Source organism: Melozone crissalis, unplaced genomic scaffold, assembly GCF_028551555.1.
Source record: "Melozone crissalis strain CALT ecotype California unplaced genomic scaffold, PUWL_Pcris_2 ptg000108l_1, whole genome shotgun sequence".
NCBI lineage: Eukaryota > Metazoa > Chordata > Aves > Passeriformes > Passerellidae > Melozone > Melozone crissalis.
The window spans coordinates 555549-581029 of NW_026535885.1; the positions used below are offsets into that span (position 1 = coordinate 555549).

At 51.8% G+C, this 25481-nt stretch overlaps 1 protein-coding gene across 1 annotated transcript in view; it reads right to left on the reverse strand.

Moving 5' to 3' along the window:
• The window catches only part of ARID1A (AT-rich interaction domain 1A), a 55797-nt gene that overhangs the window by 23272 nt on the left and 7044 nt on the right, over positions 1–25481 (reverse strand). The window contains exons 2-4 of the mRNA XM_054292255.1: positions 10648–10860; positions 9555–10013; positions 8349–8462 (exon numbers count right to left, since the gene is read on the reverse strand). Coding sequence (XP_054148230.1) covers positions 8349–8462; positions 9555–10013; positions 10648–10860 — 786 coding nt within the window. The remainder of the gene's footprint in view (positions 1–8348; positions 8463–9554; positions 10014–10647; positions 10861–25481) is intronic.

Below are 25481 nucleotides of genomic sequence, written 5' to 3' on the forward strand. Positions count from 1 at the left end.
CCCAGTGCCTTCCTGCTGTGCCTCTTCCAGGTTGTTCCCCCAGCAGAAACCAGAAGCTGGAGCTTGGGAACAAGTTCAGCTCCACTGGAAACCCAGCTGATGCTTCTCATCCAGAGAGATTTCTCATCCAGTGTCCCCAAAGCTGACAAATCAAGAGTCAGAACAGAGATTTTTCCAAGTTCTGTCCTATCCCAAAAACATGCAGCTTGTGCCAGGGATGGCATCATTCCCCTCAGTCTGCTCTTCCACCGCCAGTCACTGCGGAGAGGAACACAAGTCCATCTTCCCAGCACCAAAAGCACCTTCAGGATCACTCCTGCTGTGGGCATGGGCTGGACAAGGCACAAAGGTGACGCCCTCCTTCGAAATGGGACAAGCCCAGCAGTCAGAAGGAACAAAGGGATTTATTTGCAATGAAATAACTGGGATTGGCCTCTTGGATATGTCTCTGGAAGCTCCACCTCTGATCTGAGCAGGGATGACATGAGAGCAACAAGAACTGAGCTCAGCAAGAGAAAAAACATCGAGTTTGGTACCAAACTGAGTGAGCCACAAGGACCTGGAGCCCTCACGTGCCACTCACGCCTCCCCACAGTCCTTACAGAGAGGAAGGAAGCGCTAGACTTTACTACTTCAAGGGGAAAACACCTGCCCACTAAAACAAACAGCAGCAAGGCTTCAGCAAGGCTCTGCTGCAGAGTCCATATTCCCTTCCCTTCCAAGGAGTTCCAGCTCCTCTCAGGCAGCAGCGCTGGCAATTACAAACCTAAGATGGGGACTGGAACATGCCAGGGAGATTCGTGCAGTTTCCTCGCTCAAAAAAAGAAGCTGAAAAGCTCATTCTTCCAGGCTGGCTTCAGACAAACTGGGAGAAGCTGCTGGCTCGAGCTGCACTGCAGGGAAGGGAGGCTGGCAGGAGGAGGGGCTCGGTGCCACACGAGGAATTCTACTCTGATTGCAAAAATAAGCTGCCGCTCTAATCCAGCTCGGGAGAGGTGGGTGAGGGTGGTGGGCTGGCAGGGAGCAGGCTGGGGATGGAGCAGGAGCAGGGCAGGGGAAGGAAGGGCTGCTGGCTGTGCCACATTCCTGCACCGGAGCCTTGCGGAACAGCTACCGCAGCAGCCATTGATTTTTCAGAGGTCGATACTCCACTCCCACAGATCTCCTCGGCAGGAGCTTTAATCACATCTCCTGCTCCTTCCCCGTGCCACCCCTCCTTCTCTTCCCCCTCCAAATAAAATAAAATAAAATAAAATATATTAAAAAAAAAGGGGAGGGCGAGGGGGCTTTCCTCCCCCTCCGAGCATGGAGCGGACGAGCAAATCTCATCTTCCCCGTCTTTGGAGAGCAGAGATTGAGAGCTGTGGTTGCAGCACAAAGTGGAGAAGGAGCACCATGATTCATCCACAGAACAAGATGTCGCTGGAGGGAGAAGCGCCGTGTGGAAGGGCAGCATTCCCACCCGGCCTCTTCCACAGGACCCTGCGAGGTGCAGCAGCAAAACCCCACACAGGAGCTCCCACTTAACCCTTTGGAGGCTGCTCAGCTGACAAAAAGGACTCCCAGCTTTACACAAAGGTTGGTACCACATCAAACATCCAAAGCAGAACAAAAATGCCGAATTTTCCCAGCCAGGTCGGCGCCACTTCAGCTGTCCCAGAAGCTGTCCCATCCATCAGCACAGAAGGGTGACACTTCCAGCCCCCACAGCAACTCTGACCCCAAAACAAGCTCAGGAAAGAGGCAGGAGGATCTGGGCACAGGAGGAAGCAACATGGCAGCAGCACCAGGGGATGCTCTCCCTGATTTCAGGCAGGTGTGGGGATGCAGGGATCTCCAAGCCATCAGTGGGAAAGGAGGTGCAGGAGGGAGATGAGTGCAGGCCTCAGCTGACAGACCTACTTATTCACAGAGCTTTTGTTTTCCTTCCACAGGATTTTACATCTCCTCATCCAAGTCTGAAGACAAGCCGCAGCTCCGAGGAAACCCAGGATCGGGAGGAGGCAGGAAGCTCCCCTGGCACTGCCAGGCACGAGGATATTCCCATTGCCCAGCTTCTCTGGAAGGCACTTTCCAGGCTCATGTTCCACACACTGGCACTCCAGAGCATTTAGTCATCCCAGCATGTGACTGTGCCACCTTGCCAACCTCCCCAGCCACGGTGGGCAAAGGGAAGCAGCAAAGGCAAGAGGCTGAAATTACTACAACATTTAAAAGGACCCTGTTCGGGAAATACTTTGGACTTAAAGCTGATTTATCTTATAGTATTCTCATCAGCCTCTGAAACAATTAACAGTGACAGAATCAATTTCTAAAAAAGCAGAAGGAAGATTTTAGGACAGAACAAGATTTATAAGGTCTCAGGCATGTGCAGGTGTGGCGGATCCAGTGGTTCCTCCCCTGCAAGTTGTCCCTGCCTGTGGCAGGGGGTTGGAACCAAATGATCTTTAGGGTCCTTCCCAACCCAACCCAACCTGTGATCCTGGGTGGATTCTAAGAGACAGCTGGAGGCTGCAGCTCCTTCCCAAACTCCCTGGAGCCTGTGGGAAGGGTTTGGCCCCTTGGCACTGGGGCATCATCCCCAGAGCTGTCTGCAGTGCCCCTCTGGCTGGGATGGGGAGGCTGAGGCACGTTTGGAGGGAATCAGGGAACTGCTCCTGGCCCAGGGCAGTGAGCAGCACAGGAAGAGGCACCAGATCCATGGAAACCTGGCCCAGGCCAGGCTGCCCTCGGGGTCAGGGCGCCAGAACAGTCCATGCCTGGAGATGTCACTTCTTGTCGTTTCAGGAAATTAAACCTTTTTTTTCCCTTTCCCTTAATACAAGCTTCTTCTTTCCAGATTCAAAACTGCAATAAAAACCAATCCTACACCTCCTCCAGTTCCCAGGGCTGACTGGGATCCTGGTGTGACCCATCCCAGCCCATGGGAGCATCCCAAGCCTTGGGCCCCTGCCATGCCCCACACGTGGGCACCACGTGGCAAGAGTTTTCCCCGTGGTATTTACGATCCCACATGTCTCCAAGACAAGTCAATCCAGCGTGCCAGAAGCACAGCAAGATGGAAATTACTCCTGTGGAGCGAGAGCTCAGGTGTGGTGGTGTTTGAAGCACCACAGGGTTGAACACCCTCCAGAGGAGGGTCCCACCAGCACAGCCCCTCCCTCCCAGCACGGTGGGCTCCCCCCTGGCAGGGCTGATCTGCATGGAAAGGGAAGGAGGTGAGGGGTGGGCTCCCCTCTGGCAGGGCTCACTCCATGGAAAGGGAAGAGGGTGAGCATCAAACATCCAACATCACACTCACAAGAGGATTCTGTACCTTTTAAAGGGTGTGCAGTGAGCCTAAAAGGCAGCAGCAGAGAGGAAGTGAAAGCCTGACTTCCCCGGCCTGCAGCCCGAGCTGCTGGGAGAGCAGGGGCTGGGGAGGGCAGGGGCTGGGCAGAGCAGGGGCTCACCCTGCCCTTTTGGGGGGCTCACCCTGCCCTTTTCGGGGGCTCACCCTGCCCTGGGGAAGGGGCTCAGGGCCCGTGGCACACAGGGGTGTGAGCAGCAGAGCCCAGAGCACAGCCAGGCCCCCGGCCAGGGCTGCCCACCCTGCAGCCCCTCCTGCCCAGCGCTGAGCTCCCACCCATGGCTGGCCCAGGGAGGGTCCCATGGGGGTCCCGGCTGTGCTGGCCAGAGCAGGGCGGCTGAGGGAAGGGCTGGGCTGTGGGGAATGCAGAGGCGCAGGCAGGAAGCCGAGCTGAGCTGCTCTAGACCAGAATAGAAACAGGAAACGAGCCCGGCACGGAGCGCAGCACGCAGCGCAGCTCCTGCAGCGCTCCCCTGGGATGCTCTGCGGAGGGGAGCGGCCCCAGCGCGGGGAGAACCCCTGGCACAGGGGATCAGCTCCCCTCAGAGCCCAGGAAGGGCTGCCAGGACACAGAACTGCCCCACGGACACACAGCAAAGCTGCCCTGGGGCAGGGCTGAGTGTGAGGGGCGTCACTGAGCAGCTGAAGGTCGGGGTGGCTCTGGAGATGCTCTGCACAGCTGACAGAACACACAAACCTGGGGGAAAAGGCACAGCCTCCTCAAGGAACCGCGCAGGAATGCTGGGCACAGCCACACAACATGCAAACCTTGGGCAGAGGAGCACTGAACAAGGAAAAATACATTTTTACCTTACAGAATCACCACAGCCTGGATAAAACCCTGCAGATGGCACAAACTGAAGGCAGGCAGGGATCTGCACTGCCAGAGCTCCAGGTGCTCCTGGGGAAGCCCGGGGTGCTGGTGGCTTTATCTGCATATCCACTGCGCTGCCCTGCTTTGAAATGCACACACTGCTAATCCCTCTCCTAAGGCAAGCAATAAGAGGAGCTCAAAAGGCCAAACACAAACCAAACAGAAGCAGGAAGTCCCATATGGAAAGAGAAAAAAAGGAGACGGAAAAAAAAAAGGGCTTGAAGTGACCAGCAGATTCAACTATAAAAGGTTCCTTCTCCCTGCCCCCTGAAAAAGTTGCCGAAATTATTCATTTTAAGCTGAAATTTTAAGGAAACAGGCTGCCTGCCTCCCTCCACGGCAGCTCTGACAGTTTTTTGCTGCATTTCAGCCTGTTGCATTGATTATTTCCAGGTCAGGGGACGCAGCTGACAGAGCTCAACTTTATTCCACTTCAAGCACTCCCAGAGCAGCTGAAATGACCAGTTGGAAAGGATGGAGAGCCCAGGCAGGGCTTCCTGACAGCCTGCAGTGCCCCAGCTCAGCAACTGCTCCGCTGAGGGAGAGATAATCCAACCAAAACCACCCCACAACTGCTGGGGACACTCACGGACAAGATTTTTCTGCCAAAGCTCTGCGGCCTCACTCCTCTCCCCACCCAACAAAACCTCATTTCCTTCAATCCACACCGCAAGGACCCAAGGCCAGAACCCACACCCAGAAATTAACCTTGGATCAGGAATATTTTCAGTTGGCTAAAATCCTTTCTGCCATTGATAGGACGCTTTTCAGATCAAAATTCACAGATGAACCAGAGTGAAACATCACTAAATAAACAAAATGGTTTCCCAATAGGGCAAAAGAGCAGAATACTGAGGTTAAAACTGCTCCCACTCTACAAAAAGATGAAAATAAACTGTCCAGGACAGGGAGGAGATTTCTCCCTCAGGCTCACCACTACACTGACCAAAGTAAGAACATTCTGGGGTAGGAATTCCAAAATTTTTGCCCCAACTGCCCAGTTTGCTGCCACAAAAATTTAAACATGACCTTGCTGTGTCAGGACCTGCAAAACCCTGCCAGACTCTGTCCTCCTGGTTTATCAATGGCTTTTGGGGCCAACCTGGGAGCTCAAACACCAGAGATGCCAAGTTCTGTGGCTGGGACGGGATGAACAGCCTGGTGGAACCCCCGCCTCATGCCCCACATCCTTCCCAAAGACATCAGGAACTCCTTCATGGCAGCCCATGAGAGAGACTGGGGCGAGGTAAAACCTGTCCCATGTTCCATAATGAGAGAGAAAATCCCTCCCAACAAACCCAACACTCCAAAGAGCTCTGCAGCAGAGCAGATCTGCAATCCGAACCCAAATGGATCCAATCTGCTTCCCCCAGAGTTGCTTCCATGGCTGCACAAAGGAAGTTTTTACCTGGAAATGGGTGACTCCTTCAGCCTCAAAACCCAGGACTCAAAAGCTGAAGCTAGCACTGAATAAACTGGACACAACTCTCCAGGAAGAATTTTTTGCTAAGGAGAGGGAACTAGGGAATCTCCTGGGAGAAAGAGATCTATCCCAAGGATCACTATTCCTCTATTACACCCAGACACAGAATACTCTACTCCTGTGCAATTGCAATCTAAGTTTAGTTTGGCTGCAATCCTGACGGAGACTCCCTGGGGAAGGAGTGAATTTTACAGAGAAATTCCTCAGCCTGCCTGCCACAGGAAGGGAGAGCAGCCAGGACACTCACAGGGAGGCAGGGCTCTTTACAAGGCACCAGGGAGAAAGTCTGGTTAATGACACAACAACCACGATCCTGTGGAAGGAATCCTGAAGGCCCCACCCAGAGGGATCCACAGGACATTCCTCAGGCAGATCCCAGAGCTGAACAACCTGACAATGTCCCTGCCAGGGGACCAGCACCTCCTGAAGGGTGATGCTCCAGCCCGAGGAATATTCCCTTTATTGCCCTGAATTCCAACATGAACACTATGCACAATATCCATGTGCAAAGGCCCAGGACTTGTGAAGGCACTGGGCACATAAATTCAACACCTCCCAAGAACCCAAAAAGCAGAACCTCCTTTTCCTTTTCCTGCTGGGCTGATCCCTGTTTAATAAAGATGATGCATGGCAGGATTTGCCCCAGTTCCAGGATACCCAGTGAGCTTTTCCACAGCACCCACCAGGCCTGGGAAAGGGCTCAGGACTCTGTAATAAAATTAAAAGCCCACAAACAAACTCTGCTCCTCTAAGTCATCCATAATGGCAAAACAGGGATCTGGGAATCTTCCTGAGCAGGATAAAACTTTCCCAACTAGACAGACTGAGCAATATCAGGAAGATAAAAAGAAATTGATAGCGCACTTCCATGGAGATCTTGTGTTCCTGAGCACCCCCAGGCCAAACCCTGTGCAGGAGATTGATCACTGCAAACTGAAAGAAGGATTTGGCTGCCAGCATCCCAAAGATGCCTTTCAACACCCCACAGCATCCCTGTCTGGAGCCCTTCTCAGCTGCTGCTGTTCCTGTCCTACAGGACCCCAAAGAGACAACAAGGAATTAGGAAAGATGTACAAGTGAGTCTCCTTGTTTTAATTTTTTGCCTACTAAGGAAGAGAAAGGCCAAAAATACACCAGGGTTGGGTAAGCTAAAGACTGCTTGATTTCTTAAATGCAAATTATTTGGTGGTAAAGCCAGGAAAACCTGATATTCCCTTGTTTCTAGGTTCCTCTACTCTTGCAGCAGGGATGGATTTCTTTTCTTGAGACTACTCAGGAGAGGGGACAACTTGAAAAGGGCCAAATATATTTAACCACAAGGTATAACACAAACTCCCACTTGGTGCTGAGAAGGAGCCACTTCTGCAAAGGCTGGTTCCTAATTCCTATAATCCAAGGCAGAGGGATCAGTGGGATCCAGGGAGGCTCCATCAGCAGTGCCTCTGAAAGGCCTTCCCACCCTTCTGAGCTACAGCAATTGCTTCAATTACTTCAGTGCCTTCACTTCTGCTGAGCTCCTCGCCAGAAGATGGGTCACATGGAAGAACTTGTGGAGAGGCAGAGTGGAAAGAAACATGCTATTTAAAAAGATTCTTTTTTTCCCCCCAGGCCTCAGAACAAATTAAATCTTTGTAATCAGGGTCCAAAAGGAAAAAAAGGGGGAAAAAAAAGGGAAGAAAATGCAACAACCCACAACTACTCCCATTAGGTGGTCAGAACTAGAATCACTTTATATTTTGGGTGACAATTTGTACCCACAATCTGAAGGCATTATTTCAAGGGGCTGGTAACAAAGCTGTTCTCATGGCTGGGAGCAAAAATAACTCAGTTCTACACACAGCTCACTCCTCTGGCCAATCCAGCTGCAGCTCCCAGCACTGACTTAGCCAGTGGCTAAAGAAAAAAATGAAACCTCACTCCCTTCCTACTGGTTAGAACAAAAGTTACCAGCAAAATTGGAACTCAGCAGCTCCAAACTTTTCTTCCAAGCCAGGGGCACAGACCAACTTGTGCAAGCTAACTAAACTTTCAACCCTTCTGTTTTCTTGATGTTTTAATACAAAACCAAACTACTCTGGCCCCAAACCTGCTGGAACACTGGGCACTAACCTCATCCCCAACTGGCCACTGCACATTCAGATTTAGGATGCCAAAGAAAATCCAATTCTCCATCTGCCAAGGAAGGAGCTACATGGGACTGTGATCTTTCTCACTCCAGATACCAATGGATTTGTCTTTTTCACCAATTGTTCAGTCAGACCGGACCAGAGAAGCCCACTGATGCTCCAGTGCCACTCACCAGTGCACAGTGGGCCAAGGAACAGGAAAATCAGGTAAAATGAGGATTTTCCTGGAGGTCAAGGCCTGCTCTGACAGCAGTGAGGTACTTCAGGCACTGCACACAGAGAGCTCACAGAATGAACTGCTTTAGGCAGCACCTGCAGACCAGAGCACTCAGGGTTAAACTCCCCTCTCAAATCCATTCCTTTTGGAAATTACATTCAGCCTCCAGTGGGAAGCAGGAAGCTAATGACTTAGCAAAGAGCACAGGCAGCCTCCATGGCTCCCATTTCCACGTGGAACAGGACCAGTGCTCATTTTCCTGCTGTGCTGCTGACTGCCCTCGGGCCAGGCCCACTCACCGGCAGGCTGGAAGGTCTGGACTGAAGATTCAAGTTCATCTCTTCTTGCCCTTTACTGGAAGCCATTGAGGGAGCAGAGGATGCCTGGGACCCAAACGAGTCTTGAGATAACTCCTGAAACATCAACCAACACACACAAAAAAGTCACAAACGGAAATACACTGAGGCCTCTGCTGGAATCGCTCTGGGATATTCTCACATTGTGGCAGATTTATGTCCCCTTGGTGACATCTGCCCAAAACGGGAGGTGAGAGCCAGCACTGAAAGCCAGCAGCACACACAGACAGTGCTCAGAGCTGGGAGCACAGGTCCAGGGCATGACAGAACAGCCATTCCCAGCTTTCCCTCATCACAGACTCTGCCACAGGCTGTCCGGGATCTGCCCTCTGCTTCCTCACCTTCACCTTCACCCTCACTCCAGGTACATCTTTACACAAACAAGGCAAGTCAATTAAACCCTTCCACTTCCCAAAGGCTGCTCTGGATGCATTGCAGTGTTTGCTCAAAGGTCCCAAGCTTTGTTTCTCCTCCCCAAAGCCAACTTTTGCTTTTGCTGGTTACCACTTCCGTGAGCCACAGGAGAAGCCACCAGCTTTGCCCATTTTGTCCTACCCAGCTCACTGTGTGTAACTAACCAATTCTAACACACAGAACAGGAGCTTTGCCCCATGTTGTACAACCCAGCACTCTGTGTGTAGCTAACCAATTCCAACACACAGACCAGGAGCTTTGCCCCATGCGGTGCCACCCAATTCTCTGTCTGTAACTAGCCAGTTCTCTGTGTGTAACTAACCAATTCTAACACAGAGAACAGGAGGTTTGCCTATGTTGTGCCACCCAGCTCCCTGTGTGTAACTAACCAATTCTAACACACAGAACAGGAGCTTTGCCCCATGTTGTACAACCCAGCTCCCTGTGTGTAACTAACCAATTCTAACACACAGAACAGGAGCTTAGCCCATATTGTGCCATGCAGCCCTCTGTGTGTAACTAACCAGTTCCAACACACAGACCAGAGCTTTGCCCCACACACAGAGTGCCCTGGAGCAGGAGCACAGCAGGCCAGCCTACCTGAGGCGGGGGGAAGCGCTGCTGGCCGTAGGCCGAGGGGCTCTCTGTGTGTAACTAACCAATTCCAACACACAGACCAGAGCTTTGCCCCACACACAGAGTGCCCCAGCACAGGAGCAGAGCAGGCCAGCCTACCTGAGGCGGGGGGAAGCGCTGCTGGCCGTAGGCCGAGGGCTGCTGCGGCGGCTGCGCCGGCGGGTACGACGAGGAGGGCTGTGCCAGCGCCGCGGGGGCCGCGGGCTGCTGCGCCTGCTGCTGCTGGTACGGCGACTGGGACTGCTGCTGGGAGTAGGGGGGCTGGCCCGGGGCGTGCTGCGGGGCCGCCTGCTGCGGGTACGGGCTGGGGGGCTGCTGATGGGGCGGCTGCGCCGGCGGCTGCGAGTACGGGGGCTGCGCCGGGGCCGGGGGCTGCGCCTGCTGCTGCTGCTGCTGCTGGTACGAGGGCTGCGAGTGAGCGGGCTGCTGCTGCTGCTGCTGCGAGTAGGGAGCCTGCTGCTGCTGCTGCTGCTGCGGGTGAGGGCTCTGCTGGTTGTAGTAGGGGCTCTGGCTCTGCTGCCCGTACGCGCTGGGGCCCTGCTGCCCGTACGGAGGCATCTGCACGGGGAGAGAGGGAGGTGAGCCAGTCACAAGGGAGTTTCACACACACACACACAGATTCTGCTCCAGAAGCAAAATTCAAGAGCAGTAAATGCACTGGAATTGCCACTGCCTAGATACTTCCCAGAAAACAGCAGAAATCGTGTCACACACTCACGTGTGACATTATTCTTGGCAGTAACCAAGTTCTAACAGGCATCATAGCTAAGTTTTTAGGGATCTCTATCTGACCACCCTTTAACAAAAGTAACATTGAAAGGAAACTTTCAAAGGGTTTGCTGCAAACATTAAAAAAAAAAATAAAACATTGCCTTTTGAATCCTGCAAACAGTCCAGCAGGCGCCACTTGGATCATGTAATGAGCCAAAACTGACCTGGAGTCATTTCTTGTGCAAAGAACAGCTGTGTCTCTAACTCAGCACAGCAGAAAGAGGATCTCCCTCCCCTGCTATTTATTTTTCCCTTGCTGGATTCACTGCTCTGCCACCGCCTCTCTCAGACAAGGATTCCCCAGGCTACGGATCCCACCTGGATGCAGGCGTGGCACGGAACCCAGCCTGGAGAAATGCCATTGTGCCCAGGCTGGCTGTGTGTCCCTGCCCAGCTGTGCGTGCCGGCTGTGGAGCTGTACCTGCTGTGCATAGGAGATGCTGCCCATGGCACTCTGCGTCCTGCTCTGCATGGCCATGGGGTATCTCTGGGGGCCCTGGGGCCCGTAGGGCTGCCCGGGGTAGCCGTGGCCCTGCTGCGGCCCCGCCTGCGGCCCCGCCTGCTGCGTGTAGGGGTTGTTCCCTCCGTAGGGCTGTGGCCTCATCTTCCCCATCTGATCCATCGGGCTCGCGGGCTGCAAGGCAACGCAGGACACGTCAGGCACACCCAGACACAGGAATTGTTCATTTAAACATCACAGCTCCCCAAAAACCCCGCAGAAATTCAGCAATTCGGCGCCAAGGAGAGGCTCTGCCTCTTCCCAGGGGCTAAAGCCCAAAGGTACATTTGGAATTCCAGCAGGATTCCTGCTGCCCTCCCAAACCCACCACTGCACCAAGAACAAGCCCAGTGAGAAGTCATTTAATGCAGACATCTCTCCCATGGCAAGACAGGGAACAAGGGGGGAAGGATCATCAAGAAAAATCAATTACAAGTGGAAGTAACTTTTCCCCATTGTAGGTAGTAGTTTAATGTCCAGATATTCCACAACAAGTTAAATTTAGGCTGAAATTTTAAATATTCACAAGAAACACTGCTTCTTTCACGTATAACAAGGTCTCCCAAAACACTACAGGCTGTTAATTTACACTTATGCATTTCAATTAATGCACATTGATGTAGTAACACTGGGCAGTGCAGCTGATATCCACAGTCCTCAAGACTGCAGTTTCATTTCTTAATATATTTTTTACATGTGCTTTGTGTCCACTGCCTTTTGGAGAATAAAGAGTTTCTAAATCAAATTTATACAGATGCATATAAAAAACTTTGTCAGCCTCAAAAGCCAGGTCCCTGAGCTTTGGAGCAGAGACAATGAGTGAAGAAATGCAACTTTCCTTGGACTTCATTTGTACTACCCCTGCCTGGAGCCAAGATTTAGGAATAGTCAATTGGATTTCCTGAAAACACTGTAAACCTCAACACTATAGACCTCAAAACAGGGCTTTTTCACCTTGGCCACTAAAGCAAGGGCTGTTCTGGCATGCTGACCTCTAAATGAATCCCAGCACAGTCCTTAACCCCCATTCCCTGGACTGAATGGGAATCCTTCCCTGAGCTCCTGGTGACCTAACTAATCCCAATTAGATGTTTCCACAGATCACCATGACAATGGACTCTATTACACCATGCCTTCCTGCCACCAGCCCCGGGGTGGTGTTTGTACAGATCCACCCCCTCTGCCTGAGCTCAGGTGCTTGAGGAGTGGCCCTGCAGGTCTGCACAAGCCAATATCACACACAGCCCAGGCTGGAAACCCCACAGAACGCTGGAGACCAGAGCAGGATTCCACTGGTGCTTGCAGAATCCCCCCTTGCAGCATGCTGCACTGGAGAGTAAACCCATGGTAAGGAAGAAGGAAAGTCCTTGCAGCATGCTGCACTGGAGAGTAAACTCATGGTAAGGAAGGAAGGAAAGTCCTTGCAGCATGCTGCACTGGAGAGTAAACTCATGGTAAGGAAGGAAGGAAAGTCCTTGCAGCATGCTGCACTGGAGAGAAAGCCCATGGTAATGAAGAAGGAAAGTCCTTGCAGCATGCTGCACTGGAGAGTAAACCCAGGTAATGAAGAAGGAAAGTCCTTGCAGCATGCTGCACTGGAGAGAAAGCCCATGGCAATGAAGGAAGGAAAGTCCTTGCAGCATGCTGCACTGGAGAGAAAGCCCATGGTAATGAAGAAGGAAAGTCCTTGCAGCATGCTGCACTGGAGAGAAAGCCCATGGCAATGAAGGAAGGAGTCCTTGCAGCATGCTGCACTGGAGAGAAAGCCCATGGCAATGAAGGAAGGAGTCCTTGCAGCATGCTGCACTGGAGAGAAAGCCCATGGTAAGGAAGAAGGAAAGTCCTTGCAGCATGCTGCACTGGAGAGAAAGCCCATGGCAATGAAGGAAGGAGTCCTTGCAGCATGCTGCACTGGAGAGTAAACTCATGGTAAGGAAGGAAGGAAAGTCCTTGCAGCATGCTGCACTGGAGAGAAAGCCCATGGTAAGGAAGAAGGAAAGTCCTTGCAGCATGCTGCACTGGAGAGTAAACCCAGGTAATGAAGGAAGGAAAGTCCTTGCAGCATGCTGCACTGGAGAGGAGCCTTCCCCAGCAGCCAGCACAGCTTGGAGCCCCAGCACACATTTGTGTGCCCAGCTGTCAGCGCAGGGCGGCTGCCAGGGAGGCTCAGCCCCGAGCCAGCAGCCAGCACAGGGACAGCACGGGCAGCTCGTGGGCTCTGCTGGGCACCAGGGGCTGGCACTGAGGGGGCATGGCAGGAAAAGCCCCATTGCAGGGAAAGGGAAAGGTGCCGGCTCCACAGGAACTGGGCTGGCTCTCTCAGAGCAATCGGTGTCAAGATGGCACAAAGGGACGGAGAGCAGAGCCCAGGGGCTCTGTGCTGCCCCAGCTCAGGGCACCCACGGACTCTGCCAAGCTGGAAAGGACCCAAAGGATCCAACTCAGCCCTGCACAGGACACCCCAGAGTGACCTCCTGTGCCTGAGAGCGTGTCCCAGCTGCTCCTGGAGCTCTGGCAGGCTCGGGAAAGCCTTGGCCACCCTGTGGAAGCTGCCCCCAGCCAGCGCAGGGCCCTGCAGAGGCAGATTTTGGATGCCCTCCCACGCTCAGCTGTGCTGGCTGTTCCCATTCTCGTCCGCACTGACACCAAACCAGCCCTGAACAAGTTTTATTCTGTGTTTCGTGTCCAAGCTCTCACAGATGGGGAGGGACAAGGGCAGAGGCTGCAGCCCCAGGTCCCTGCCCTGGGAATGCCAGGCACCCACACAGGGTCTGTGCCAGCTGGGAAAAGCAGCTTCCATTCATGGGGGCAGAAAAAAGAGATCTTTGAAGGCTCTGGTGGAGCCCTCAGAGCTGCAGGGCCTCAGTCCCGGATGGAGCACCCATGTGGAGCTCCCATGCACCTTCAAAGATGCAAATTGCGTTTACATCTTCTCAGCAATTGTCCCTGGTGCTTCCCAAGTCCTGCCTTGTGGGTATCCCCTTGCATTACTGACATCTTCTCCCTGCCCACATTATCTCCTTTGGTATGTAAAAACGGGGCCACCAGGAGCCTTCCTAGCCCCTGGCTTTTGACTTCAGCCTGCTCTCACCACCCCCAAGCACTCACATCCTTCCTTCCACCTGACAAAGTGCAACTTTGGGGTTACTGACTAAATATTTCAACATCTTTTCCATTTGCTACGCACTTCCTCCTGGTTGTAACTCACCTTTGCAGCCCTCTACCAAGGGCAGCTTCTCGAATACATTCTTTTTCGGGGGTTTTTTAGCTTTTTTTTTTCCTAAATACACTCACACCACATGCTGCTACCCCTGCACTGATTGTCTTGTCTGTGGTCACCCACAAGACCAACCATCTCTTCAGGGAGGAGAAAACAAGGTGAAGATTCACTTTTCTATGACTCCTACAGGAAGCATGACAACTACTAAAAAACTTCCAAGAAAGATTTGCAACTGTTTATGCAGCCATTAAAAAAAAAAAAAAAAAAGAGAGAGAGAGAAAAGAAAAAACCCCAAAACACAAACCCCAAACATCTTTCCAGGATGTGACCAAGTCATCACCTTGGCTGCTCAGCGTAGGAGGACACGACGTGCCTCAAGCTGCCTCCCTTCCACCAGGCCCTAGCACAGAGAGGGTGCTAAAAACAAACACCAAGAGCATCTAGATCGCAGCCTTATGGATAAAATTCTATCACCAGGAGGAATGTAAATGCCAATTAATCCCTAATGAAGGAACTATTTCATACACACGCTCCTGACTCATAGCGAGGCTAATTCGTGCTCCCCAGGGTTGCCCTGTACATCTCAGATGCTGCCATGTGCTGTTTCTTCCTTCAAAATATGCCATTAATTCAGAATATCCCACACATGGGGCTTCAACTGGACCTGGTATTGCTGCTCTGGCTCCAAGAGTCAGCCATCGGGAATTGCTGCCCCAAAACCCTTTTGGGGAGTTTAACTCCACGTGCCTCAAGGGAAGGACCAAGCTGGAATGCAGGGATTGATGCAGGGGCTGTGTGGGTGCTGGGAGCAGCAGAGGCTGCACAGCCCCTCTGCACAGCCCTGTCACAGAGGTAGGCAGGGTAAATAGGGAAATACCAAACCCTGACTGCAAAAGGCTGGAAATTCTTCTCTGGGCTGATACATGGGAAATCCTTTCAATAGGAAACCGCAGGAGTAGATTACTGTGATTACACTTCAAAAGCAAAGGCCCTGCCACAGAGAGACATAATTGAGAGAAAGTGTTGCTCCTTGATCACTGAAGTCCAGACCCCCTGCTTACACCTCCCTGCATTCATAGAAATTGCTTCTATTCTCCCTCAATCCCACTATCTCTGCTGTTGTGCAACACCAGTAAGTACCAAAACTCACAAAACATCGTCCTGCCACCAGTCAAACTCCCAAAAACAAAGCTGTGTGGTTGGTGAGTAAAGAGAGTGACCAGAAACCCGTGCTCCAGAGAAACTGTGGAGATTTTGGGGTAATTTAAGATATTTCTAGACTAAGAGTTTGTAACAGCAAGCCCAGAGTGAGCTTGAAATTGCCGAGTTCAAAAGCTCTTGAAATCACTCTGTGTGATGTGAAGGGTGTCAGGCCCCTATAATGAGGCAGTGCACTGAAACCAGCTCTTCTTCCAAACAACACCAGGGTTTTCCCTAAGAAACAAAAAAGGCTTGAGGCAGACAAGAGGATTCCATGAACAATTCCTTTCAGATTTTGTCCGGTGGAAGAGAAATTTGGCCTCTTGAATGAATGGCTTGGTTAAATTGGAGAGGACATGCTATTGGTCCTGTCAGGAAAGTGAGTAAAGGGAAGAGGCAAATCCCACTTCGGAAGCAAGAGCCAAACTCTCCACAGCTGTACAGAAAAACGGAATTCTGACCTTCCCCATTACCCTTATTACATATTTGTATTTTATTGGGCCAGGGGAAGAAAAAGAAGGAGAGTGATTTACTGAACTCTCCAGTTTCAAATCAGCATCACTCAATTATTGGCAAACGTGGGTGTTGGCCACAACTGGTTTCTTCAGCTTCCCCCTCTGACCCCCTCAAAAAAATAAGAAGGCTGAAAAAATAAGAGAAAAGCCCTCAGCTCCCACCTTGGCTTTGAAATCCTTTCCTGACCAGCTTTGTTGTCCGTTATTTGTGATAAAAAAATAATAAAAAGCATTCCTGGCTGTTTAACCGAGAGAAGCCCTAATTGATTCCCACAGTCATTAACCTGCATTTTACCTCGGAGAGTGGTAGTTAAGGAAGTCGGCACTGCTATTTATAACTCATCTCAAATTGAGGGCAGACTGCCTAAAATCTAACACATCCCAGCTGTACTCCTGTTTGAACTGGGGCCAAGGGAATTTTTTAAAGCAATCTTGGCACTGAATGAATGACACCAACAGTACGAGCGCGTGTGGTTGTGTTGTGGTGACGTAGCTGGAGGTGGAGGGGACGGACGGGGGGGCCGCTCTCCGTAATCCCTCTCCCCAGCCCAGCTCAGCCCCGAGCCGGAGCCGCCCACCCAGAACCAAACACAGGAAACGTCTTTTCCTGCGCAACGCCTTCGAGTGAGAAGCACATGGCTAATCTGCATAAAAGCAAAGCCACGCCGCTGCTGCCAGCAAGGTTGAGCCCGGAATCCCCGGCCACCGAGCGCTGCCTGCGAGGCCTTGGAGCCGCGCCGGGAATCCCAGCGAGGGCCGCGAGCAGATGGGGAGGACCCCGGCAGCACCAGCCATTGTCTGGCTGCTCGCACCGGTACAAAGGGAGCCTGCAGAGCCCACGGGGAGCCGCCAGCTGCTCCCGGGCCGCCCCAGCTCGGCCAGAGAGGGGTCACAGGGCGAGGTGGAAGCGGCCAGGCTGGGACGATGCTGAGCAGCACCAGGGATGGGTAACTCATCCCCAGGCTCAGGGACAAACTGCTCACCCCTCCAGGGGATCTCATGCACTGAGGCAAGTGGGACTTGGAGGACAGGGATGAGGGATTCGACCTCCCACCTTTAAACCCTCGTGCTAAACCCTCCAACCCCTACCCCTTTCCAACCCCTGCCCCTTTGCATGTTCCAAGGGCACTGTGAGAGTTCTGCTGCTGCAGCACCGAGGCCTGAGCCACACAAACCCCATTTCCCGTGTGATGGTGCCAGCTCACAAAGCACAGGGCTCATGAACAACGTGAAACACAGGGAGGCATTGCCCAGAGCTGGCACCGAGCCCTGGGCATCCACCAAAACCAGGCAGGCTGTGGTGATTCCACAGCTGAGAGCAGCAGCTCCTCTCCTGCGACAACACAACCACGGCTGATCCGCAGCATCGCCAAAACAGGACCAATGGGGACAGGGACACAACAGCACCCAAGGGGAACACAGGAGGCTCCAGCAAACCCCAGCGTGAGCTGGTCACTCGTGTTTGCACATCAGACAGTCTCACACCCATCTGTGCCTCCCAAAATCCCCCCCAGAGGCGACTCCAACTCCTCCACAACCAGCGGAATGATCACAAACCAACAACCGTCCTCATTCGGGAGCAAACACGGCTCACCTTGCAGTGGGGTGCTCTTTCATCTGCTCTATTTAAGGTGCAACTGGCTGTGCTGAGGTCAATACCCCGGCCTGAACTCGCTGCCTTTTATAGCCCGGGTCATGCTCCAATGCCTCTCTTCCATGGAGGTCTGCTTTAAAGGGGGACAGAACAGGCTCAGGGGAAGCTGCAGTTAAAATAAAGATCTTCCAGCAGGACATGAAGATACCCCCAAAAGAAAACACCTGGAAAACCCATGGTAATAAACACTCCATGAGGTGTACCACCACCTCACTGGGACAGTTTCAACAAGGAGCCTGTTTCTCCAAGAACATCGTCACAAAAATGCACAGTTCCTTTTTTTGCCTTTCCCCTCCCTTCTTAAACCTGAGAAATCCACCAACTTCCTTCAGTCCCTCAGCACACACAGGGCAGACCCCAAGCCTGTGCTGAGCTCCCACCAAGGACTTTCCTTGCCTTCCCCAGGGCAGCCCCATCCCTTTGGGAACCCCACTCCCTTCAGGAAGCAGTTGGGATGCTCAGACTCACACCCATAAGCCTGGAGTGCCAAAACCTGACTTCTGCAATACAGGGTTACAAATGCTCATCCCTTGGAAACATGCAGGACAAATCCATTTTTACATAAGCTACAGAAAAATAAAACTCCTCCCTCGCCCCCACAAATCCCAGAATCTAACTTGGATTTGGACACATAACCAGGAGGTGATGTATCGTCATCTCATTGTCAATGGCCAATGCTGATGAAAGTTTGGCTGCCAAAACAGATGACCTCTGCTCCACAGTTTCAGTTCTGCAACCAGAAAGAGCCTGGTTTTTCTTCTGACTTTTCCCAGTAGGTCAGAGTTTGACCCCAGACACTTTCTATTCCTCTAAACCTCTGCTAACACCCCAACCCCAGAAGAAGCTCACGACACCAACACAGGAGGGGAACAGGACTCTTGCTGCATTACTTCAGCCACCTGCTTCTATCTGGAGCTCCTGCAAACCTCAAATCTGCCCTGCTCAATGTCTAACCCCTCCTTGATCATTTATTACACCATTTTTGGGGGAGATCTGCTGTAAACCCAGATCCTGAATTGCACCAGTGGAAGGAAGATGAGTGAGTTTCTCCCAGCAGCCATCCTGTGACCTGTATCTCCCTGCTAAACACAATCCAGTAATTACCCATTAACGTTTCTCAGCAAGAGCCCAGTCCACACATCTCAGAGGACTTCCCAAAGCACAGCTCTTACTAAGATTCTTCTAATTGATTAAAACTGACCAGAGTTTTGATTACAGGATGTATCATTATAGAACGTCTCACTCCTGAAAGAAGTCAATCGGCAGAAGGTGATGTGGTGGGAAGTGAAATGAGAGTCACCCCCCAAAGCCTCACTGGGAACAGCCCGACAGCAGCACAGTGTTCATGCCCAAGTACCAGCAGATTGTGTTATTTTTTATTTTATCAAAAACTGGAGGGTGGGAAGGTGCCAAGTCTGCCACAAGCACCACAATGGTTCCTCATGGACGCCTCTCCTGCCTGCAGGCTCAGAGCACATCCCCATGGGACAGCACAAGGGATTCCCCATCACCTGAACATTAACAACAACCAGAGGACTCAATCCCTGTCCCTCCGCCTCAACTACTTACACTGGGGCAGGTCATTCTGAAAAACACCATTTACTGATTTAGCAGCAGTCAAAATTAACAAAAGATTATGATTACTGTGCAATAGCTGATGGCCAGAGAAAATTTCAGGCATTTCCCAGGCAGCTGGGGTCAGATGATGCAGTTTGTTATTCAGACTGTGTGATCCCCATACAATTTATAGTTTCACCTTACATTTAAAATACAATTTCCTTCTATCCAGAGAACTAAGTAACAAGCTATCTATCCCTCCTGTGCGCCTGAGCTCCACGGGAGATGATCCCAAGGAACATGTGATCCTTGTAATGAGGTGCTGCTCCTTTTAAGATGGAAAGAAACTTCCTTCCTGAATATTAAATCAGGCTTTAAGTTCAGCCAGCCTCCTGCTTCTGCTCTAATGAACTGGAGGCAAGTCAACAACAGGGCTCTCGAACGTCTCCTCGCAGCTCCAGCCCGGCTGCACGGGGCTCCTGCTGCACCCCAGCAGTGGGACCGGGCCAAGAGCAAGCCAGAAAAAAGGCAGCAGGAGGAAGGGCTAGGCTGGAGGAGCAGAATTACACTCGGTGTCACCACTGCCTCGGTGATCTCACTCCAAGGAGCACGAGAGCAGCTGTTCCCCATCACCAGCCAGGGAGTCCCAAAATATTCGTTCCAAACAGCGCTGAAAACCTGAAAGGGCTCCAGATGCCCCGTAAATACATTCAGACACTGCAACCTGTGGCAGACTTCAGTCATCCAGCTAATTCCCTGCAACCCCTGCTTCCTTTAAAACAGGTCCTGCTGATCTCATGGGCAGATGTCTTTTGCTACTGAGCACCGGGGATGTTTCCCAAAACTGGAGGTCTGAAGGAAGAGCCAACACAAGGACTCAGCGCAGTTTGCTTTCTAGAATAAAGGCAGTTTTATCAATTCATTAAAAGCCTTTTCTGCACAGAAATCTGAGGGTGCTGGTGCATGCTCTGGAGTTGATAAGACACCTCCAGCACAGCCTCCTGGGTTCCTTTCTAAGAACACTTTCCTGATAAATCTTCATCTGCAAAATGCAGCAGCACAGGTTTCTACCCACTTGTGTGTCTGAAAGCTCCATCCGTATTTGAATATCTCATCACTTTGCAAATTCATCTCATTTTACACCAGAATAAACAGTGGCTGAACAGACTGAACTGGACAGGCAGACTCCCGTGACCCCTTCCCACGCCGGGATGGGCATTCCTGGGGAGCCTCTGGGACCAGCTCAGGGCTCTGAACAACCCCGGGTCCACACAGCCCCACCTCTCCTGCCACACACAGCACCTCGAGGGAGGAGGACACAGCCACCCTGATCCCTGCAGAGCTGCAGCTCCTGGAGGTGCCTCATCCCAGAGCTCCATCCTATCCACAGCCTCCCCAGGAGCTGCGTGTCGGGGCCTGCAGCTGCTCCGAGCCACGGCTCGGCCTCTCCCCTGCTCCTGCAGAGTGCCTGAACTCATTCAAAAGTGCATTGTGGAAGATCGAAGCCATCCAAGCAGTCTGAGGCTGGGCATCAATCTGGGGAAGACAGGCAATCCCAGACTGTGCCAACCCATCCCCTGTGCGCCACCACGCTCTCACTGCTCACGGCCCCACAGTGGAGACCACCCTGGGGCCAAGCTGCTCTCACAGCCCCAGCCCAGCCAGATCAGCATCACTGACCACCCCAAGAGTCCCTCAAACACCCCTGGGTACAGGAGCTGTCGCCACACACTGCGCCACCAGCCCCGCTGTTCCCTCCTTAGGAAGTAACTCAGTAAATCCCAAACCCCCTCCCATCACTCCTGACCACGCCGTGTTCCGTGTCCAGCCCGAAACAAGGTAGCAAAGCTTTGTTTTGCTAATAGGAAACAGAAAAGTTACGTTATTTCCCTTGTCATTACAGTAGATTACAAATCTGGGTGCTATTTTTGTGGATTTTATTGAGCCTCCTCTTATTTTAGCCTTAAAATTCAACCTTCAAGCCTCCACTTCAGTTCCACGGAACCAAAAATATTTAAAATTGCAGTAATGACAAGTTACCATCTGCATTTACTGAGGATGGGCTCTGTAACTTTACAGCAAAGCCACAACCAATCTCCAGTATTTACACCCAAACGAGCTATTTGCATCCAGCTAAGCAGGGCTGCTGGGGAAGAGGAGGCTGGGGGAGATGGAAAGTCTACGTGGGCAAGAAACTTGGAGCTGCAGCCAAGGCAGCTCCAGACAGCACGGAAGACACTCCTGGAGCTTTCACCAAGCCAAGGCTGCTGGGATTCAGGTTCACTACAGACACATCCTGAGTGCCACAACATCCTTGTTACTTAATTTTTTTTTTTTTTTTTTTTTTTTTTTTTTTTTTTAAAGCCCACCAGGCCTTGCTTACAGTAATTTTTGAAGCCTGGTTCTGTTGCCCCACGCTCGCTTCTGTTCTTGGGCTTTTATTTCATCTCCATCCAGAAAAATCCAGCTTTCTTTCCAGGCAGAATGAACAACGTGGGGAGTTGCTTAGCGAGTTAAGAGTGTGTGCTGGCAGCTGGGGAGAGGATACAAGAACTCCCAAGCGTGCCAATGCCATGGGGGCAGGAGGAACAGCCAACGCTGCAAAGTCTTCACTGGTTCCAGGAACAGGTATAACAAGAAACTGTAAGGCAACTCGTATGAGGAAAGGAAAGGAAGATGAGCCATGACTGTACCTTGACAGCAGTGACACCTCTGAACAGTTTATTGCCATTTACAGAGTGATCAGACACAAAGCTCTCCTCAATTCCTGCCCCTCATTCCGTGGCAGCAGCATCAGCACGCTCAGAGTCCTCACTAGCGCCAGCAAATCCCTACTCTGGGGCTCAGCTACACTACACCAGGGTTCTCAACACTCCTCCAGGGTCCCCAGCACCCCAGCTGAGTGATTCACCTGAGCAGGGGCTGCAGATTCAGCACCTCGCTCCAAGGAGAGGGCAGGCAGGGAAGGGTTAAGGGCCAGAACACAGCTGAAAAGTAAGGAGCACTCGATTGCTCTGGGATGTTTCATACAACACTAATCACTTCATCTGATTTTAATTCCTGACACCAAATCAGCATATAGCTTTTCAAAGGAAATCTTGTCCCAGATTGCAAGGTAATCAATCACAATTAACGTGGAAAGCAGCTTTTGCGAGGCCACCATGGCCTGTGAACCGAGCAGGAAGGACAGGGAAGGGGCTCAGAAACACCCCTCAAGTCCAGGCAGACAGGATAATTTGGGGTAGGGTTGGTCTGTCAGTGTCTCTGCACAGCAGCCAGCGCACGACCCGAGTCAGTGTGGGTTTGATGCCAACACTCTCATTCCCCCCAAAGTCCCTTCCCAAGCAGTGTGCCCTGTCCCAGGGAGCCACATTCTGCTCACAGGCTGCTGGAAAACACATTTCCATCAAGGTGATTTTTCCTTAAACCAGAGAAAATTCTCAGGAGGATGGTGCCAGACTCCTCTCAGTGGTGACAGTAACAGGACAAAGAGCCATGGCCATAAAATAAAACACAAGTTCCACCTCAACGTGAGGAAGAACTTCTCTCCATGGGGTGGAAAGGGGGGCAGAGCCCTGGAAGAGCTGCCCAGGGAGGGCTGGAGTGTCCCTCCATGGGGACACCCCAAACCCACCTGGACGTGTCCCTGTGCCACCTGCTCCAGGTGACCCTGCCTGGGCAGGGCTTGGGCTGGGACAGCTCCAGAGGTCCCCCCAAGCTGTGATCCTGTGAAAACTGCTCCAGGTGTAACCCCATGCCCAGAGAGAAGTTCTGATCCAGTAGGAAGGGCATTAGCCTGGATTCTGAGCCATGGCTTAGAGCACCCCTCTGCCACCTGCAGGGTGCAGAGCCAGGGAAAGGCTTCCAAAACATGGAAACTCCTCCTTCAAGCCTCATGGTCTGCCACCATAACCTGAAAATCCCTGACATACTTTGATACTTAAATGTCTCCTCTCAAAACACCGTCCAATTTATCCACACATCATTTTTTTTAAATTAATGTTCAACTTGTCTGTGTGCAGCAGCTGCCCCAGGACCTTCCCGGGGGATCCAAAGCACTGCCATCACCACAAGTGCCCCACAGAACAGAAAGTAAATGAGTTTGGGGTTTTTATAATAAAAAATACTCCCCCACCCATGCAGTCCGAGGGGCAGGGCTGCAGGACTCCCCAGCACAGAGACAACACGTGCAGCCACAGCACATAAAGGCAGTTTCTGCAACACGTGATCACACTCAGTACACTGGCCTTGAATGGGGAGTCTTTTCCTTGATCAGCCAGGCAAACCCCAAAGTCAAAGATAATTTAAAGAGAAAAGAAAATCAAGTTTTAGCTAATAGCAGCACTTGCACTGTTTCACTGGATCTCCTGCACAGAGGGAAGAACTCTTGCTGAAAGCCTTTCACAAGGAGCAGGGCTGAGGGGAGATCACCTCTAGCCTGGCACTGGTTTAATTATTTACACAGAGTTAATGAGTACCAGACTCTCCTCCTAAACTCGCACAGGGTGCATAGTCCTACAGTCATTTGGACTTTAAATCCAGCCTTGGATATGAAGTACAGAACTGCAAACAGGCCTCCAGGAAGGATCCCACAGAGAGCAGTGAGCCCAGGACCCTGGCAGAGTTCAGGTGCCACAGCAGGACAGTCCAAGCCCTCCAGGAGAACTCCCACAGTAACCTGGAGGCAAAGGGAGCCATTCTGCAACACAAGCAGAGAGCTTCTCTCAAGGAAACAGGCACAAAGCCACGGGTTTGAGCAGGTTACTGTGTGCGCACTTTTGCTCTCCACGCCTGGAGAGACAGGACAAGAGACACTCAATTAACGTGATTTGAGCTGCAGTATTTTCCCTAATGCCCAATGAGCAGCACGGCACAGAGACACGGGGCCAGCGCTGCTGTCTGTGCTCAGGGGTGGCTGGTCCTGCTCTGGAGGAGGAGGATCAATTCACCAATTCCCCTCCAGGCCTCTAAAACATCATCACCAGAGAGACACCACAGGCAGGAACCCACAGCGAGACTGCCGGGCAGCAGAGCCCACACTGCGCGTTCCCCTCACAGAATGATCCAACTCAGGGCTGAAACCCAAAGCAGCACGGCCATCTCCAGAGCAGCTCAGCTCCCTCCAGCCCTGTGCCCGCTGTCCTGGCAGGGTGAGCCGTGCCAGCCCTGCTCCTGCCCCAGCACAGCCGTTCCCAGAGCCCGGAGTGCAGCTGGGGCCGGGCTGGGCCCAGGGTTGATTTCAAACATTCCTGCTCACAGGCAGGGCGCCAGCACGTGCTGACATCAGGAGGGAAATGGTAATTTTCAGGGTTTCTCTTAGTCAAACCTGAATGAAATTTCACAAGTGAGTGGAGGGGAGGAAAGTACTTCTTTAACCCATTCATCCTCCCCGGGTGGGAAAGTCCAGAGCCCTCCCAGCCTCAAGAATTTCTCTCTGAGCAAAGTTTCACAGAATCTCCAAGGGTGGAAAGTTGTAAGTGGCAGAAAGTCAGGGCCACCTTTGGCCTCAGCCTCCTCCCAGCCTCATCCAAGATGTGTCCATCACATCCCACCAAAACAAAGCCACCTCTGGTCCCCTCTGGCTCCCCACACGGCCAAGCACCCACAAATCCAGGACAAGGAGCAGCCTCTGCTCCAGCAGGGGTCCCAAAAACCACTGCCCACATCTAACCCAGAGCTTCTTGGACCAATTTAGGCCTAATGTTAATTATCCAGGAGAGAGAGAAAGTTACTCAAGTTTAAAAAAAATAGAGAAAAAGAAAGTTAATAGCAATTGAATTTGTCCTTGAAAGAGTTTCAATTACCAGAGCTGGCTTAAGGAAATAATGACATGCTGGTTATCACATGAAATGCCAATAACTGTAATGGAGCAGCAGGTTTTTTGGAGTTATTTACACAAACTGATTTTTCACGGGAATTTCATAGGAATTAAGACATGAACACTATCTCCACTCTCTCATAAAGATATTTCTTTACCCTATTAACAGAATTAACCAGTCCCCCTGTTTGAGCCTATACACCTTTGTCTCTTTTTCCTCCCAGAAAAAAATATAAAGAACATTATTAGAAATTAGACTCCAGCTACATTTTACTCTTAACACCTAAAGCAAAAAGCAATACTTGCTGAGGAATTCTGAGGCAGCTTTTATTAAGTTTACCTGTCATCATGCAGCATCCTTTCTGTTTCACTACAGAGAACTCGTGCCCACGTTGTGTAAATACTCACTGAGCTGTCACTTCACACTCAGAGACACTCCACAAAGACACTGTGGCAAACCTGGAGATGCTCTCCTGGATGTGGTGCAAGAGCCCTCAGGAATGCTCCAGCTGCAGGACCGGGGTTCAGGCTCACAGCACTGGGGTTCAGGGGCAGGAAGGGCCAGGGATGGGAACCCTCCCTCAGCATGTGCTAAACCATGATTAATCCAGGTCTGACTGGGACAGGGAATGGTCAAACACGAACAGGAGCCGAGTCCTGGCAGCAGCAGCTCCTCCTGCGCAGCCCTGGGCTCTGCCTCAAGCACAGAGCTCCATCCAAGGGGTCTCAATGCGCTCAGCTAACCCAGGGACGGAGGCTGGGGTCACACTCACAGCACAGGATGAGACGGAG